Source organism: Vigna angularis, chromosome 1, assembly GCF_016808095.1.
Source record: "Vigna angularis cultivar LongXiaoDou No.4 chromosome 1, ASM1680809v1, whole genome shotgun sequence".
NCBI lineage: Eukaryota > Viridiplantae > Streptophyta > Magnoliopsida > Fabales > Fabaceae > Vigna > Vigna angularis.
The window spans coordinates 15,519,159-15,534,270 of NC_068970.1; the positions used below are offsets into that span (position 1 = coordinate 15,519,159).

A 15,112-nucleotide genomic window follows, 5' to 3' on the forward strand; every position below is an offset into this window, starting at 1 on the left:
TGAGAACTTCCTCAGACAAACTGTATTCTCAAAATGGCATAGATCCTTTTCACTCACAGAGAGCTTCCCTTAGGCACAAAGCTCTAATACTCTCAATTGAAAAGTTACTTTCTAAGAGTTGTGAAGACCTCTATTTATAAGCCTAGTTTCGTGCAGGGTCAAAAACTGAAAAAACATCTCCCAACTGCCACTGATAATCGATTATCAAAAGTGATAATCGATTATTCAAGTCCGTTACAGGGTTTTCAAAATGTGATAATCGATTATATGATGTGATAATCGATTATTCCTGTATGACTCTGTGATAATCGATTATTGCCATTCCATAATCGATTATTACAGTTAAAAATGCAAGTTTACAAAGTTTACGAGAATTTCCTACTATATTTAATTTCTACAAATTGCTTTTAACTAATTCTAATATCTTCTTCAACTAAAACTTCTTGCAGCATCATCAAAACACATTTCCTCAAGATTTACCAATACTCCTTATTGGTAACAGAATTAAGTTTCGAATTTCACGTTTCTTTTAAAGCCAATAAACTTTGAGTATTTTGTTTATCAAATTTGCACATGGTTTATCCTCTAAATTAACTTTCGTTTTAAAGGTTAAGGATTTTGCATGTGAAACTGTTATATCAACAAGACAATTATGTTGTAAAAACTTATTATACGCTAAAAAAGTCATATAATACCATAACACTAAAATAAACTTGAAAAAAATAGAAATAGGTAAAATAATTTAAGTATAAAAAAAATCATAAAATATGGAAAAATTAGGGATAAGAATAAGAGATTTAAAAAGTTGACGATAATAATAGTGTTTTCTCTTTGAACGAAGGAGAAAGCAACTATACTCTCGAAAAGTAAAAGGAATACAGAAGAAGATACTTGTATTTATTGGCTGAGCTTAAAAACAGAGTCTAGAATCTGTAATGTTTGGCAGCAAAAATAGTAAGAGATATTTCTCCTTCCTTCAACATTTATTGGTGGCAAAAAAAGTAGGAAACTTGCACCATTAAAATTTGCTACTTGTTTGATTAATATTCTGTGACTCTTTCACGTCACAAAAAGTGTCTTTACCACTTTTAATATCCACCACTTAGTTATTTTTAGTGAACTGTCGAAACCTCCCTTAGTAGTAGCTTCATCTTATTTATCTATATCTGAAAGACCACAAAAAATATACACCATATATAAACTCGTTAGTATTCATTGATACCATGATAGCGTTTACAGTCTTCTCAATCTTTTTGCATGTCCATCTTCTTTCTTGTATAGTTTTTTTAACAAAATCATGTCAAATTCTTAAACAAAAAGTGTTAATTCCTCACAATGGTGGTCCCAAAATGGCATCACAAGATCCTGTGCTGCTACATCGAGTTGCTTTAGTTGCATCCTATGCCATATCTAGCTAGCTCAACAATTAAAGAGGTGATAAATCTTAGTTGTCAATAAGCCTCTACCTCCTTTCAGCGTTTTTAAGAGAAATTTAAAAAGATGTTTTTTTCAAGAACATGGTTCTGCCAAAAAGTTAAATTGTGGTAGAACACTTGTTCGACACGTCTGGAGATTACTTTGTCGTGTGACATAATATCATTGGTGTGAATATTGTTTCATAATACTATTTACCGCTTTTGATTGCCATTAACCGCTTTAATCTAATTGCATCGCGTATTTGATTAGAACTTAGAAATAAGATTTGTGAATAAACTTCTATTTCATTTACTCTGTTTCTATGGATAAAAGAAGTACATACTACATACTATTCCTTTTGACATTTGAAAAGGTTAACTTAAAAGGGGCTTCTCTGCGTCATATTCACTCTCAAAGCAACCTTCTTTCCCTTTGGCCCAAAGCACAAAGTAGAGCCCAGTGAACATCAGGAACATACCTGCTAAGCTGCAATACAGTACTGAACAATAAGATACTGTACTTGAGAAGTCATATGAAACATAAAAAAGAATTTAAGTATATTATGAAAGTACCTTCCAATGTTGGTGGTGTGTCCTAGGGTAACAACTGAGAAAATTACTGAGCAGACTGTACCAATAGGACTGAACATGGACACCAACACTGGCCCTCTTTTCTCAAGTGCCCAACAATTCACAGTCAGGCACATTCCACTCACTACACCTGCCTGTGCATTACATTTTAACAAAATGTTACTTCTAAGGTAAATTGTATACAAAACTATTAAGAAATGCACTTTACGTCTAATTCAACTTTACAAAATCAACTTATAAAATAAAGTTTGTATCCATTTATATAGTGTAAATTGATCTAATATTTAGTTAATATGAAACTTCCAATTCACCTCTTCATGTCAAAAGTGGTTGAAATATTATATCCAACAAACAATAAATTTAGTTAAAAGAAGCTAATTAGAGATCAAACGAATAATTTGCAAACATTATTTTATAAATCGATTTTATAAGAATAATTTCGACTTAAATTAGTGAAACTTGAGCCGAAGTCCTCTAAAAGCTACATTATACAATCACATGCTACCTCTTTTTCAATGTCTCTTTAAATGTTGGGTTTTAAAATTGTCAAAACGAATTATAACGATGTTATCTATATATTGAAATTACCAGAAGAGAATATGCAATCATGTCTCCGACACTCACAATAGGCCAACCAGTTTTGAATTCGTGATCTTCAATTAATTGAACTGCGACAGTCATGAATGTCCCAAAAAAGCAAGTTATTGAACACAACGACATCGGTGCAGGAAAATCTCCTAGAGTAAAGGCCTACAAGAATCACAATTTCCGGTAATAGCATGTTTGAAAACATGAGAAGTAAGAAATCAATTGTTTGATGTAAAAGTCTCACAATGTAAGTTACCTGTAGGACAATGTTGCTTGACAATATGAGGATTGCGACCAAAAGATAGAGACAACCGATTAGCTTGTGTCTGTCAAATGTTACATGTGTTGGTGGAGATGGTGATTGAATTGTTCCCACTTTATTGGACTTAGGAGGTGCAGAGATGCTTTGCATTATGCTCAGTGTGAGAGCTCCTAATACACAAAGCAACGTGCCAACTATTTTTACTCTACTATATGTGCAGCTTAACTTTACTTTTTCCAACCTGCCTAACATCAAAATTTTCATTAATTAGCATTCAAATTATATAGATACTAGCGAAATCCTACACCTTTTTAATTAACTAAACACATACATATATAAGAGAAATACTGAAATTATAAAGTTCATGAAAAATAGATCATATTACCGAAAAATCCATGCCATGATGAAGATGAGACCTGGTGCAAGATTTGGCATGGCTGTTCCCATTGCTGGCGAGGTTAGATTGATTCCTTTTAGGAATAGAGACTGGAACATTGTTACCCTGCATACCAAGATACCAACCCTGTATGAATAGATACCAAGAGAAAGAAAAAGGGATAAACTGATTAAGCAAAAGAAAGGAAAAAAGGTAAATAACATTATACCCTTTGGGTCAGGTAATTAGAAAATGGAGTGATGATTTGGATTTGTCATTTTTTGTTAAATCCAAAACGCTAACTGGTCCATGAGCCACTGGTTCTATACACAACAATTTATGTCCTTTTACAGTCATCAAATTCCTTAAAATAGTACCTACCTTTCATTATCAAGGTAAGCCTTTGCAATCCAATGAGAAAATTATAAGATAAGGGTTCCTAAAATTGAGGGTTTAATTAGCTCAAACTACGGTGTTTGCACTTAATAGTTGGAAAATATAAAGACAATTCTGGTGCCCGACACAAGCAAGATTGTGTTAGATAGATTCTAGGGTTCAGATTATCAGATATTCCCAAAAATCAATGATATTGTTTCTATCACCCTTCAACAATTCCCTAAAATAATTATCCTTCAATTAAATTCCTTCCCATAACTGGGATTCAAAAGTCAAAACCCAGCATGCTCTATGCAACTTTTTTGTTGGATTAATATTCAAAAACAACTTCCATCCCCGAATTTTGAAAAAAAAATGGAGTTAATTAAAAAAAATGTATACTTTACACCAGAAAAGAAAAGGGACCTGAAAACATGAATTTAAATTGAGATGAAAATTTAATAAAGAAATTGAGAAGTTAGTAATAAGATTTGCCTACCCTCCCAGTGCAAGCAAGAAAAGCTGTGTAAACAACTTGAAACCAACTTTAGTGGGCCATCTACACCTGCAAAAGGTGTTTATCATGAAACTGCATGCCAAAAGCAGATAAATGTATAGAGAGAAGGAGAAGAAGATGAACCTTTCATAATAGAAGGCAAAAGGTAAGAGAATAAGGAACGTAGCAAAGGAAGTAAAAGTGACAATGGTAAGAGATTCGAGGCCCAAAGACATAAGATAACTGAGCAACAAAGCGTTTCCTGCGTAAACAAATTGCACCCCTATCAACACTCCAATCACTGCAACATCTTCCACCAACCCTCCATTCACCATTGTCGTAACTTTCCTCTCTGCAAAATCAAATCAAAACTGATACCAAGAGAGGACATATATACCACCCTATCCTCTCTTCATTCTCGTTTCCGTCCCTTCCTTTCAACTTCCTTTATTGCATGTTTCTTATGGTTGCAGACAACGACAGACGCAAATATAGAAATGTCGTTTTTTTGTGGAAACTTATTGCATGAGAAATCTGAGTTAGATTATAGAACTGAGCTGGCTACCCTTCACGTTCTTCTACCAAACTTTCTTTCTCTCTTGTCGCCCTTTCTTCCTTGGATTTCTTTTGTCGTACCAACTTTTCTCAGTTTTCTTCTGTTGATTTTTTTTTCAGACATAAATAGAGGGAGTTCTTTAACGTTCAAATGTTGTTTGCTAAATCTAAATCTAGATTTTCTTTTCCTTGGATATAGGGAGGATTGTCCATTCCTTTTGTTCTTACAAGTAACTTAAACTGTGATATTTTTAATGTTATTCGAAAATAACTTTGTAACTCGCGACAACTGTTTTGTTTTATCTCTTATGCAAGTTTTTTTCCCAGAATAAAATTTGAATTTAAAATTATTGGTTTTACTATTAAATTTATATTTATATAAATTTTTAAAGAAAATAATAAAAAATTATGAACAATGAAGGCTCAATGTGATTTTTAATTTTATATATATATATATATATATATATATATATATATATATATATATATATATATATATATATATATATATATATATATAACTTAAAATTAATTGTATCTTGACACAAATATGCAGTTATTTGTATTAGAAATTCAACATGCGGCAAATTAAATAATAAAATAAAAAATAATAATACTTTAACAATATTTTAATATCAAAAAAATGTTATAAAAAGATGTTGTCAAAATATCATTATTCTAAAATGAACATAGAGAACAATAAAATTATTTTCATTACAAAAGTTATCATATCATAAAAGTCATCTTATTTTTGTGGGTTTACTCTCTTAGAACCTTTTTTTTTAACTTTTACTCCAATATAAGACTCTTATAAAACTCGAATTTTAATTAATGTTTTACTTTATTAGCAAAAAAAAAACGTGTTTTTAACACAGAAAATATTATTTTATTTTTTATGACTGGGAGTTTTATCTAAGACCGTCCAAAATCTAAAATTTCATGTTATGTCGGCATACTTAAATTTATTCGTGTAATAGAGTCTAAGGTTTTTATAAGTTTTGATTCACTTTTTACGGGTTTTAATGTGATACATCACTTTTAAGACATTTTTGTAATTTTCATTCTATTACAAGTGTCTTAAAAGACTCACACACACCTTATAATTCATGTTCCATTTAATTGTTGCAAAAAATATTTGTTCTCCTTAGTGAAATCAAAGTCTTAAATTTTATGTTATATCAATATATTATAATGGAAATGTCTTATAAGACATGTCATAAACTTATCACCTTATTGATGAAGATATCTTAAGTAGAAAGTCTTATTTTCTTTAATGTTTTAGGTTAAAGATAATTTTTTTTTAAAGTTCAACACTGTCTTAAATAAATTGAAATATGATTTTTTTTAATACAACTTTTTTTTTTGTTTATAATTTTTTTTCAATATTAATTGTGCTTCTTCCATCTGATATCATAACTTTTTAGATACACATTTTGCATTTGTTTTTAATATTTATGTTTATAAAAAAGGAATTAAATTCAGATGTTAATAATATTCTAATGAAATTTTTAAAATTTATATATATATATATATATATATATATATATTAAAAATAAATTTAGTAACATAAATATTTTTAAATTTTTAATTGACTAATTTATTATATTTTAATTAGATAAATAGAAATAATTATATATTATAATTAAGAATTGAAATTTAATTTGTACATGTTAATGATTTAAATTATAATACTATTGTATATTTAAATCTTTAAAAATATAATAAAAAAATTTAACTTTTGAAATTATTTTATTTTAATTTTTAATTAAAAAATAAAAAACACACTAGGCCAACAGGTTAAAAAATCCAACCTATATTTTGACGAGCTCACCCACGGACTATAGTCCATACCCATTTTGTCATCCTAGTATAAATTAAAAATATGAATCTTGATTAATGTATGAGTTACTTACTTGACATCAATTTCAACATAAAATCTTAAAAATTAATGTTTTGTTTTTCTTATATACTATCCAACTTTTTTATTTATATACAAGTCTGAGTTGGATTTTAGCATAATATATTTATTCATCATTTATCTCAACACATTTTTACTTATCAACCATCTCTACAATAAGTTGCTCATATAAGAGATTTTACACCATTTTTAATATAAAATCTTAAACCTTAATATTTATGGATATTATTTTTCTTAACTAACATTTTCATTTTTACTTAACGTAGAACTTTTAATTTATATTTAATTTTTTAAGAGTTGTATATTGAGTAATTTCAATGATTAATATTTATGTCAAATTATTATAATTCATTTGTTTTCTAATATAATATGAATGAGCTTTTATTTCTTTGGCATATATATTATATCACTTTCATCGAGCATATAAACAAATAATACAAAACAATTATATACTTTTTATTCATCAAGAACACTTACTTTTATCTTTACTGTCAAAAGAAAGATTGAAAACAATAAGAGAAAAAGAAAATCAAACAATTTAAAAATGAAGTCTAACCTCGAGCAGTTGTTTACACACGATAGAAAACTTTGTGAGGCAATTGACGCTAGTCTCCCACCTTATCTCCATTTCTGGACCCCAGTAACTTGTAAGTCAGAATTATTTACCAATTGCTGAAGCTGTTATGCAATGACAAAGCGAAGTTCAAGAGATGCATGCACAATTTCCTATTAGTGAAAGGTATGGGGCAGGCATCAGAACCGAGCAATAGAAGAAGATGAACAAGAAGAAGATGAACAAGACGAAGAGGAACCGGTTCATCTTCTAGACTATTTACAAAGCTGTAGGGAAATAAAGATGCCGAATAGATGCCTGCACCTCAGAAAGTACAGGATTGGGACCGTTCGAATAACTAAATCTTCAAATTCTTTATATCCAATTTTCATGAATGGACAATTAAAACTTCCTCCTATAGTCATCGTCGTCGATGGTTCAATGGCTCTTATTTCCATGTGCCTAGGGTTTCGGAACGATTTGGAGATCACCTCTTCTCTGCCCTCTCATTCAACAAGAGGATGTGAAGGAGCTAAGGCGTATGGAAGTGCTTCGTAACCGAGACTGCTGCCTTTGCTCAGTTTCCACAGCAGATTGAAGTTCATCTTAAGACCAAACGTGGTAGGAACAAAGTGTTGCGTTGGATGGGAGAGGCCTTTCCCTCACCTTTATGACCTTGTATGCCGTCCGTGACAAAGGTTCCTCACCATCCTCCCAAATCACTCATTTACAAACTATTTCACACGTTTCCCAACTTATATTCAAATCCTAATTACCCATCACTATTGTTGTTAGCTATTTCCGCTATTTAGTTTATGATTTCCAAATTTCTAAGATTCAATCTTACCCGTTCAATAAGAATTGTCTTTTTCAATATTCTGAGTGCCTTGGCCAACTTAAGTTTTTCAAACCCATACATATTTTGTCTGTTCATTCATTGGGGTTTTGATGACTGAGGCTAACCAATGGGGCCGAACAAATCTCTGTCTAGTAACCATTCCGTACTAAATATGATATTTGTTTCTAACATCGTTTACGTTTTCTTTTGGAATATTATTTTTCATGAGATTTGTTTGGTTACGTTTTTAAAAGACAACTTAAACTAATGATATTATAGAGTTTATTGTTAATAAAATAGGTCGAGTATTACTACTTTTCTTTCTTGAGCTTGGTAACTTGGTCCCAATCTTCATCTACTTGAATTCAAATCCACACTGACGCATGCAGGGTAACTGGCTGTGAAAAAGAGGTTTTACTGGCAGAGACATTTTCGTTTGAGATCAAGTTGCAGTGGCAGTAGGCAATGATTTGATAAAAAAAGGTTTCCACAACGACTGTCAAAAGAGAAAATGAAAAATTGATATTTCACTCTAAACTAAAATGAACTTATCCAGAAACTAATTTTTAACTACTCTTTCTCATCATTTAAAAAAAGTCGTGAATAATATAATTCTAATTTATAAAAAACTAATACATTTTTCTTCCTAATTTTCATAAAAATCCTTTTTAAAAAATCATATACCCTAAATATCATACTTAGAATGTGTTTTGGGGTTTATTAATTGCAATAATTGTAATAACTGAAGAACTTGGGCTTAAAAGTAAAGACGGCACTAAACACGAGCGGGGAAGGCAAGTGAAAAAATGTAACATTCAGGGCGAGAATCTTTTATTCAGCAGATATTCATTTTCTCAGACTGAAAGAATCACAGTGTTTACAGCCGCTTACTGCGCATTAGGGTTTAATCATCTAGATATCCTCACAAACACAAGGCCTTCTTCAATCTCTCTCGTAGCAGGTATCACCTTGGCACTGATAAACCAAGCTCTAAAATAAAATAAAGACACGGTTAGTAACATGCTTGAGTTAAAAAACACTAATTAAATCAAAGGCCCATTGAGTTGCAATGATGTCAAGGTCAATAAGGGTAATTATGGTTAATGAAATTTATAAGCTCTGTTATTCACACCATGTCTAAACATATGTTCTAAGCACAAATTGATAGACATGCTAATAGAGAAGATGATTGTCCAAACTATTCGGACAGCAAAGACAAAATACCACACCTTAAAAACAGCATGCATGTCTCACGTCCCATCAATTCCATCTGATGAAAGTAGCAGTTATGTTATCGTGTTATATTTATTTACTATAAAGTGAAAAGTCAAAATATCATAAACTTAAGACAAACATTTGCATTCAAGAGTCTGATTGGCTATCATAACTGTCCTTTAATTATCCATTGCACCAATGCCCAATTCACTGCCTAATTTCCCTATGTACCAATATAAGGCCTTCCATTTGTTTTATAAAATATCTCCCACCACTGATGAAAACTTAATCCAACAAATCATTGTTAACACAAAAACACGTTAAACCAGTATACTCATTCTCAATCAGACATGCATTATTTGCAAACGTGATTAGTTAGGGAAGTGGTATTTCCAGCTCGGGTGCTAATGCGCTGGAGTCCTGACTGAGGGTGACTTTCTTCCAGAATTCCATGAATCTCAATTACAAATCACTCAACAGGAAGCAGTTTGTGTACTTATATGTTTAATTATTTAAATTCGTCGCGCTCATCACCCTAGAAATGAAGGTTACAGAGTACGATAGAGTATAATAGATCAAGGTAATGAGTTGAAATCATTAACAAAAGGCTTCATATGTAAATGAAATGGCTATTTTCTAAAAATCATACAGGACTGCCCTCACCATATTATGTAGTAAACTGGTAGGTTGACACTGTTTTTACTAATGGGAGAGTGAGAATACATGTGTCAAAGAAAACATAGATCATCGATTTATTATATAGAAAAGTGGGACATCATTATTTCCTTTGCTTAGGAAACATTCGAGAGAAGAGAGTGTGAGAAATGGAAACTGTCAATGAATATAGACTTTATAGTATTATACAAGATACATCCTCTAACTTCTTTCTCCCTCACAATTTCATTTCCCACACAAAAAAGAAAAACGACGACACTATCACAAAGGACATCCATTTAGACTTCAAATATCTGCAGAAGCTGCCAACAGACTTTGTTTTAAAGATAGCAGAAATCGAAGTCATTCTAATATTGGTTGAAGAGATTACACTATGTTAAATAAACACTAATTTTTTCATACTTGATAATGAAGCAGTACGCCATAATTGGCTTGTCCCGCAAAATCCAAATTACTATGTGCCTGCAGGAACCAAATTTTACAGTTAGTTAACGACAAAACTCCTGGTTAAAGCACTATTACGTCTTACTCACAGCCACCAATTGTTTTCCATAAACCCATCTACTGAACCATAACACCCCAACTAAGCCACACAATGCCGTCTGAAGGACTAAAAAAAGATACATTCTTGATTAGACACGGCATGTTGAAATTATGCTATCGTCAGAACAAATTATCTAGCTTAGTATCTATAACGGCTGGCTTAATTATCTATAGCTTCCTAATTCTAAACTTCCCTGCACCCTCTTTTTTGGCTAAAATATCTGTATTGCATTTTTTTGGTTCATTCTCCATACATCATTTAGTATCAACTACCCACATTTGATGCAACAGTATCATGAAGAGGCCAAATGATGCTAAAATTTAACGAGCAGAAGCAAAAAGGCTACAGCCTTTTGAATAAGTTTGGAAACTGAAACTCGCCAATTAAACTCCAACGAAATACTTTTAATTACTTAAGAGAAATACCAGAGCATGGGTCCTAATTAAACAAAGAAATAGAATAAACGTATTAGGTTTTGTATTATTTGTTGTAGTTTGCTTAAAACGATTTATTCAGAAATGGAAAGAGAAAGAAAATCGAAAGAATAACACAATCGGAGAAGCAAAGAAGCTACTCACACTTTGCGTATAATTTTGAAAAAGAAAGTATTAGAGGCCGGGAGAGGTGCAGCAGAGAGTACCCTGAGAAAGCGCTCGGCAGCTTCTGGAAGTTACGCTCAAACAAGAAGTCATTCTAGCTGCCGCCACCGCACTGTGCAGCGGCAACAGCGACTGTGCGCATCTCAGTTCCGGCGAGATCCTACAACAGACCAACCACAACAAAGAAATGGATTATTTCAGAGGTTTTGCGATTAGGAACAGAAACGAAAGTCGTAGATGGAAGGGAAACCTGGTCAACAAGGATTGTCGAAGAGGAACGGAAGTTGAAGTTGGTTTGGAAGAAGCGCGAACATTGGACTTAATGACGGATTTTGCAGACGAAAATAACGTTCGTTGCGCAATTCTGCTGCACGCGGAAGCCATTGACGATAGATCAGATCGGAAGAGGAGACAGAACAGCGCAGAAAGGGTTTAGGGTTTTGCCTTTTTCTTTATGAGATTATTTTAATTTTATCTATTTTCTTCGAAATTAAAAGCATTGGGCCTTTTGACAGGTTGAGCCCGACCTCTCCCATCCTTTAAGGGGCTTCTTCCTGCACCTTCAAATCCTTCTTTCTGCATTTCCAAAATTTCATTTAATTCCAGAATTAACCTTTGATAGATGACATAGGGTAAATTTTTTTTACTTTTTTTCTGTTCTATTAAAGTGCATAACCACGTCATTTACTCAAGTTTCAAAATTTAACTTAGCGCACCACCGCAAGCATCTGCACCTTTTTCCTTTCCACCTTTTTAAGGATGTGTTTACCTTGAAAAAATTATTATTATTATTACTCTTATTAATTATTATTATTATTATTATTAATTATTATTATTATTATTATTATTAATTATTATTATTATTAGTTATTATTATTATTATTATTATTAGTTATTATTTTTGTTTTCTTCATTGAAGATGGAATTGGAATTATATGCTTGTATATGTTTCTCTTGCTTTGACACTGAAGATTTAGTGTAAAATTTTTAAAAGTTGAAGTTAAAATTATCATTTTTTCACAAGTAAAGAAGGGAGGGAGAACTTCTATGTTTTACATGATGTGATAAAAAGAATTAAAGGAGTGCTGGAACTCGATACATCAATGGAACCAGATATACACTAATGGAACCGAATACACATCAATGGAACCGGATACATCATGGTTTCACTCATGGGGAACTGAATACAATACAGAGGAATCGAATATAGGTTTCTTTATATTTATTCATAGTGCTGGAATCGAATATGGTTCACGTGGAACCAAATACGTACCTAAAGAACCCAATTCCTTCAAACTTTGTTTTTCATCTTCAACCACTCCTCTTCATCTTCTTCATCTTCAAGCACTTTGTTATTCATCTTCATCTTCAATATAACCATCGACCTCGCATGAACCATATACCAGTCTCGTTCTTGGTTTTCATCTCTAGCAAACATCCGTGTAAGCTCAAAAACAAGAAAACTTGACCAAAAAATAAACTAATGCACCGTGGTATTATGGAATAAGTCAAGGACAAATGTGACTTTTTAAGCACAATCCTCTCAAATCTTGGTAGTTTCGCGAGTGATGAAAAAGTTATAAATCTCGCAAATCAGCTCAAATCTACGCTCGTCTTTCTTCTTGAGCAATAAAATCCCTTCATGTGAACAGAGCCTAAATTTGCATACTATCGCAGTTATCGCGAAGATTTCTTTCTTACTACACTATAAAAAAACTTGTTTTTCATCCCTGTACATGCGAGACAAGATAGGTACACAATTGTTTTCGTTGAGATTTATTGGTTTTCATTTGAATTTTACAATTTATATGGACGAATTTGTGTGATTTTGGTTGAAATCCAGTTATTGTTATCACCAAATTTCAAAAATTGATTAAGGATCTACTAGATTTAGGACCAGTACAAAATCTGGTGAGGGCTTATAAGGATTTTGAAATCCGGTTAAATTCATTTTTAATTTTGAAATCTAGTTAAGTCTTTCATGAATTTCAAATTTTGGTTTCTATATTTTTTTTCTTTTTTGTGTTTTTATATTTTTATCTGTGTTTTAATATTTAATGAATATTTTTGTTACAGATATGACAAGAATATATGAAATGTATCTACATATCAGACTGAGGGTTCTTTATAAGATGAATAGAGAAGAAAACCTACGATATTTCGTAAAAGGAGTTGCCTTGAAGAAGTTGAGGCATTACATGATGTTGATGTTCATGAGGAGTATGAGAATGTTATTAGACAACAAGATGATGTTCTTGAGCAACACGAGGATGTTGTTCAAGAACAAGATGAAATAGGTAGATTTTCAAGAGGTCGATATGATACATCACTCTTGACAAACTATGTGGATAATGTTATATATGTGTTGTGGTAGGATAAGATTATTATTGTACTTGAATTTTAATGGTTGATGAGTTGTTTGAACTTTATATCTAATTGTTTTGTGTGGGACCAAGAGGATACCAAGTTAGTTTCTCGTGGAAAAAAAATTAAACAAGTTTGGAACATGTCGTGTGGCTATCCAACATTTTGTGTTAAATTTTGGTTTGATGTCTCTATGTGATATTTCTTACTTAACAAAGGTCTGATATTGACGTTTGTTAAGATGTGACATAGAGAGAGATAAACAATTTTCATGTCCTGATTAGTGAGATAATTGATACATTAGATAATGTGATTGTGATGCTACGCCTACCTACAATAGGATAATTATGCCAGAATGTAACATTGGATTGAAAAGTCTTAGTTTGCTATCATTAACCTTTGGGCATGAATCACACTAGGGCTAAGACGAAACAAACACGTAATTCCTAAGTTAGGCTCAACTAATTAAAAGATGTTTATAATAAATGTTGTGAGTAACAATAGTGAGAGTGTGTGACACGAACATACTTGTTACATCTGATTAGAACATTATTTTCATGGATAAGAGAGCTACTTTGATCCACATGTCTACTTGATGCTCTTTAAAAATTAGAAACATGTTGCGGATATACTTGAAGTTGCCACACTGCTCTAGTTATATGAAGATGTTAACTTTATTAAAACAAAGCAATTAATTAAATATCTTGGATATAATTTCAACATATCATATAGGATCAAACAGATATAAGACACTCTATTTACATATAATTTCTAAAAAGTATTATATTATATAAGAATTACAAATAAAATTTTATGAGTCTCGTCTGGATATATATTATACGTATAAATCTAGCTCTTTCTGGGATTCTAATTTATTCTCTATTTTTCTTTTCTTTTCTTTTTTGACTTTGAACTATGCTAATTACTGAAGTTTGAATGGCAGACATAGACATCACGCTGTGTGACCTGAGATTAGATCTACAACTTTGGCGAATGAAATGCCACAAATACCCTTTTTTTTTCACATTTCATTTTTTATAAGATAAAGACATAATTACTTTAAGTAATTATACTTATTAAACGTCATTATTATTATTTTATTTCTAATCTTTTTGAAATACCAACATATCTAACATAAAATTAAGGTTTAATGTCTCGGTAGGTCCCTATTTTCGGCGTGAATTTCAAATAGGTCCCTTTTCTTTTCGGCGTCTCAATTGAGTTCTTTTTTGTGTAAAATTGGAGCAATTAGGGGTCTGCCGTCAAATTACACAAACGGCCGTTTAAGTTTGCCTACGTGTTATTAAAAATGATTTTGAATTAATTTTTGTATTAAAAAATGGATTTGTTCTTCAAGGGCAAAAAAGGCAAACTGGGGCAAACCCTTTTCTTCTTTTCTTCTTCGATTGGAAGCGCGGTTCTTCTTTTCTTCTTCGATTGGAAGCGCGGAGGGGAAATCCCTTCCGAATGAAGAACTTACAAGAGGTCACGATGCTATTCGCTATCAGGACCGCCGGCGACGACGCCGGTCACCACCAGGGCTTCTCCCAGCGCCCCGCTTCACTTCGGGCAAAGCACTCCTGCACCAGCGTCCACAACCGTCGCGACCCCTCGAGATCTCCAGTCAGGCGACCGTTGCGCGACCACACTCCGTCAAGCTAGGACAGCCACCGGCGATGATGGTCACCATAGGAGGAAGATTTACCAGCGTCAACGCGACCTTCTCCTTCTTCGCTCTTCTCCGACAA

General features: G+C 32.2%; 2 protein-coding genes across 6 annotated transcripts; both read right to left on the bottom strand.

The window, feature by feature from the left end:
* Positions 1–1,701: 1,701 nt before the first annotated feature.
* On the bottom strand, positions 1,702–4,940 carry LOC108324812 (WAT1-related protein At5g47470). Of its 3 annotated transcripts, none has more exons than XM_017557753.2 (7): positions 4,248–4,940; positions 4,107–4,172; positions 3,242–3,379; positions 2,851–3,097; positions 2,631–2,756; positions 1,989–2,140; positions 1,702–1,902 (listed from the first exon to the last, which is right to left on the bottom strand). In XM_017557753.2, exons 1-7 carry the CDS (start codon positions 4,436–4,438, stop codon positions 1,791–1,793), a joined length of 1,032 nt encoding a protein of 343 aa, XP_017413242.1. In that variant the 5' UTR covers positions 4,439–4,940; the 3' UTR covers positions 1,702–1,790. The 3 variants fall into 3 exon arrangements, with proteins under 3 accessions (XP_017413242.1, XP_017413230.1, XP_017413236.1); XM_017557741.2 differs by having other exon boundaries at positions 2,595–2,756; positions 4,248–4,936; XM_017557747.2 differs by having other exon boundaries at positions 2,595–2,756; positions 3,242–3,358; positions 4,248–4,932.
* A 3,826-nt stretch (positions 4,941–8,766) lies between these two features.
* On the bottom strand, positions 8,767–11,460 carry LOC108331299 (protein NONRESPONDING TO OXYLIPINS 2, mitochondrial). Of its 3 annotated transcripts, XR_008245826.1 has the most exons (4): positions 11,251–11,460; positions 11,042–11,160; positions 10,260–10,319; positions 8,767–8,957 (listed from the first exon to the last, which is right to left on the bottom strand). XR_008245826.1 is itself a non-coding variant. In XM_017565954.2 (3 exons), exons 1-3 carry the CDS (start codon positions 11,382–11,384, stop codon positions 8,932–8,934), a joined length of 279 nt encoding a protein of 92 aa, XP_017421443.1. In that variant the 5' UTR covers positions 11,385–11,460; the 3' UTR covers positions 8,767–8,931. The 3 variants fall into 3 exon arrangements, 2 of the variants coding, with proteins under 2 accessions (XP_017421443.1, XP_052726049.1); XM_017565954.2 differs by lacking the exon at positions 10,260–10,319; XM_052870089.1 differs by lacking the exon at positions 8,767–8,957 and having other exon boundaries at positions 10,015–10,319.
* Positions 11,461–15,112: the final 3,652 nt, after the last annotated feature.

Coding starts and splice junctions, on each gene's coding strand:
- LOC108324812 (XM_017557741.2), bottom strand. CDS start 4,438: ATGGTGAATGGAGGGTTGGTGGAAGATGTTGCAGTGATTGGAGTGTTG. Junction 2,141..2,594: donor TGATTGCATATTCTCTTCTG/GTAATTTCAATA, acceptor TGTAATGCACAG/GCAGGTGTAGTGAGTGGAAT. Junction 1,903..1,988: donor CACACCACCAACATTGGAAG/GTACTTTCATAA, acceptor ACTGTATTGCAG/CTTAGCAGGTATGTTCCTGA.
- LOC108331299 (XM_017565954.2), bottom strand. CDS start 11,384: ATGGCTTCCGCGTGCAGCAGAATTGCGCAACGAACGTTATTTTCGTCT. Junction 11,161..11,250: donor CGACAATCCTTGTTGACCAG/GTTTCCCTTCCA, acceptor GGTCTGTTGTAG/GATCTCGCCGGAACTGAGAT. Junction 8,958..11,041: donor CTGCCGAGCGCTTTCTCAGG/GTACTCTCTGCT, acceptor ATTTTATTTTAG/AGCTTGGTTTATCAGTGCCA.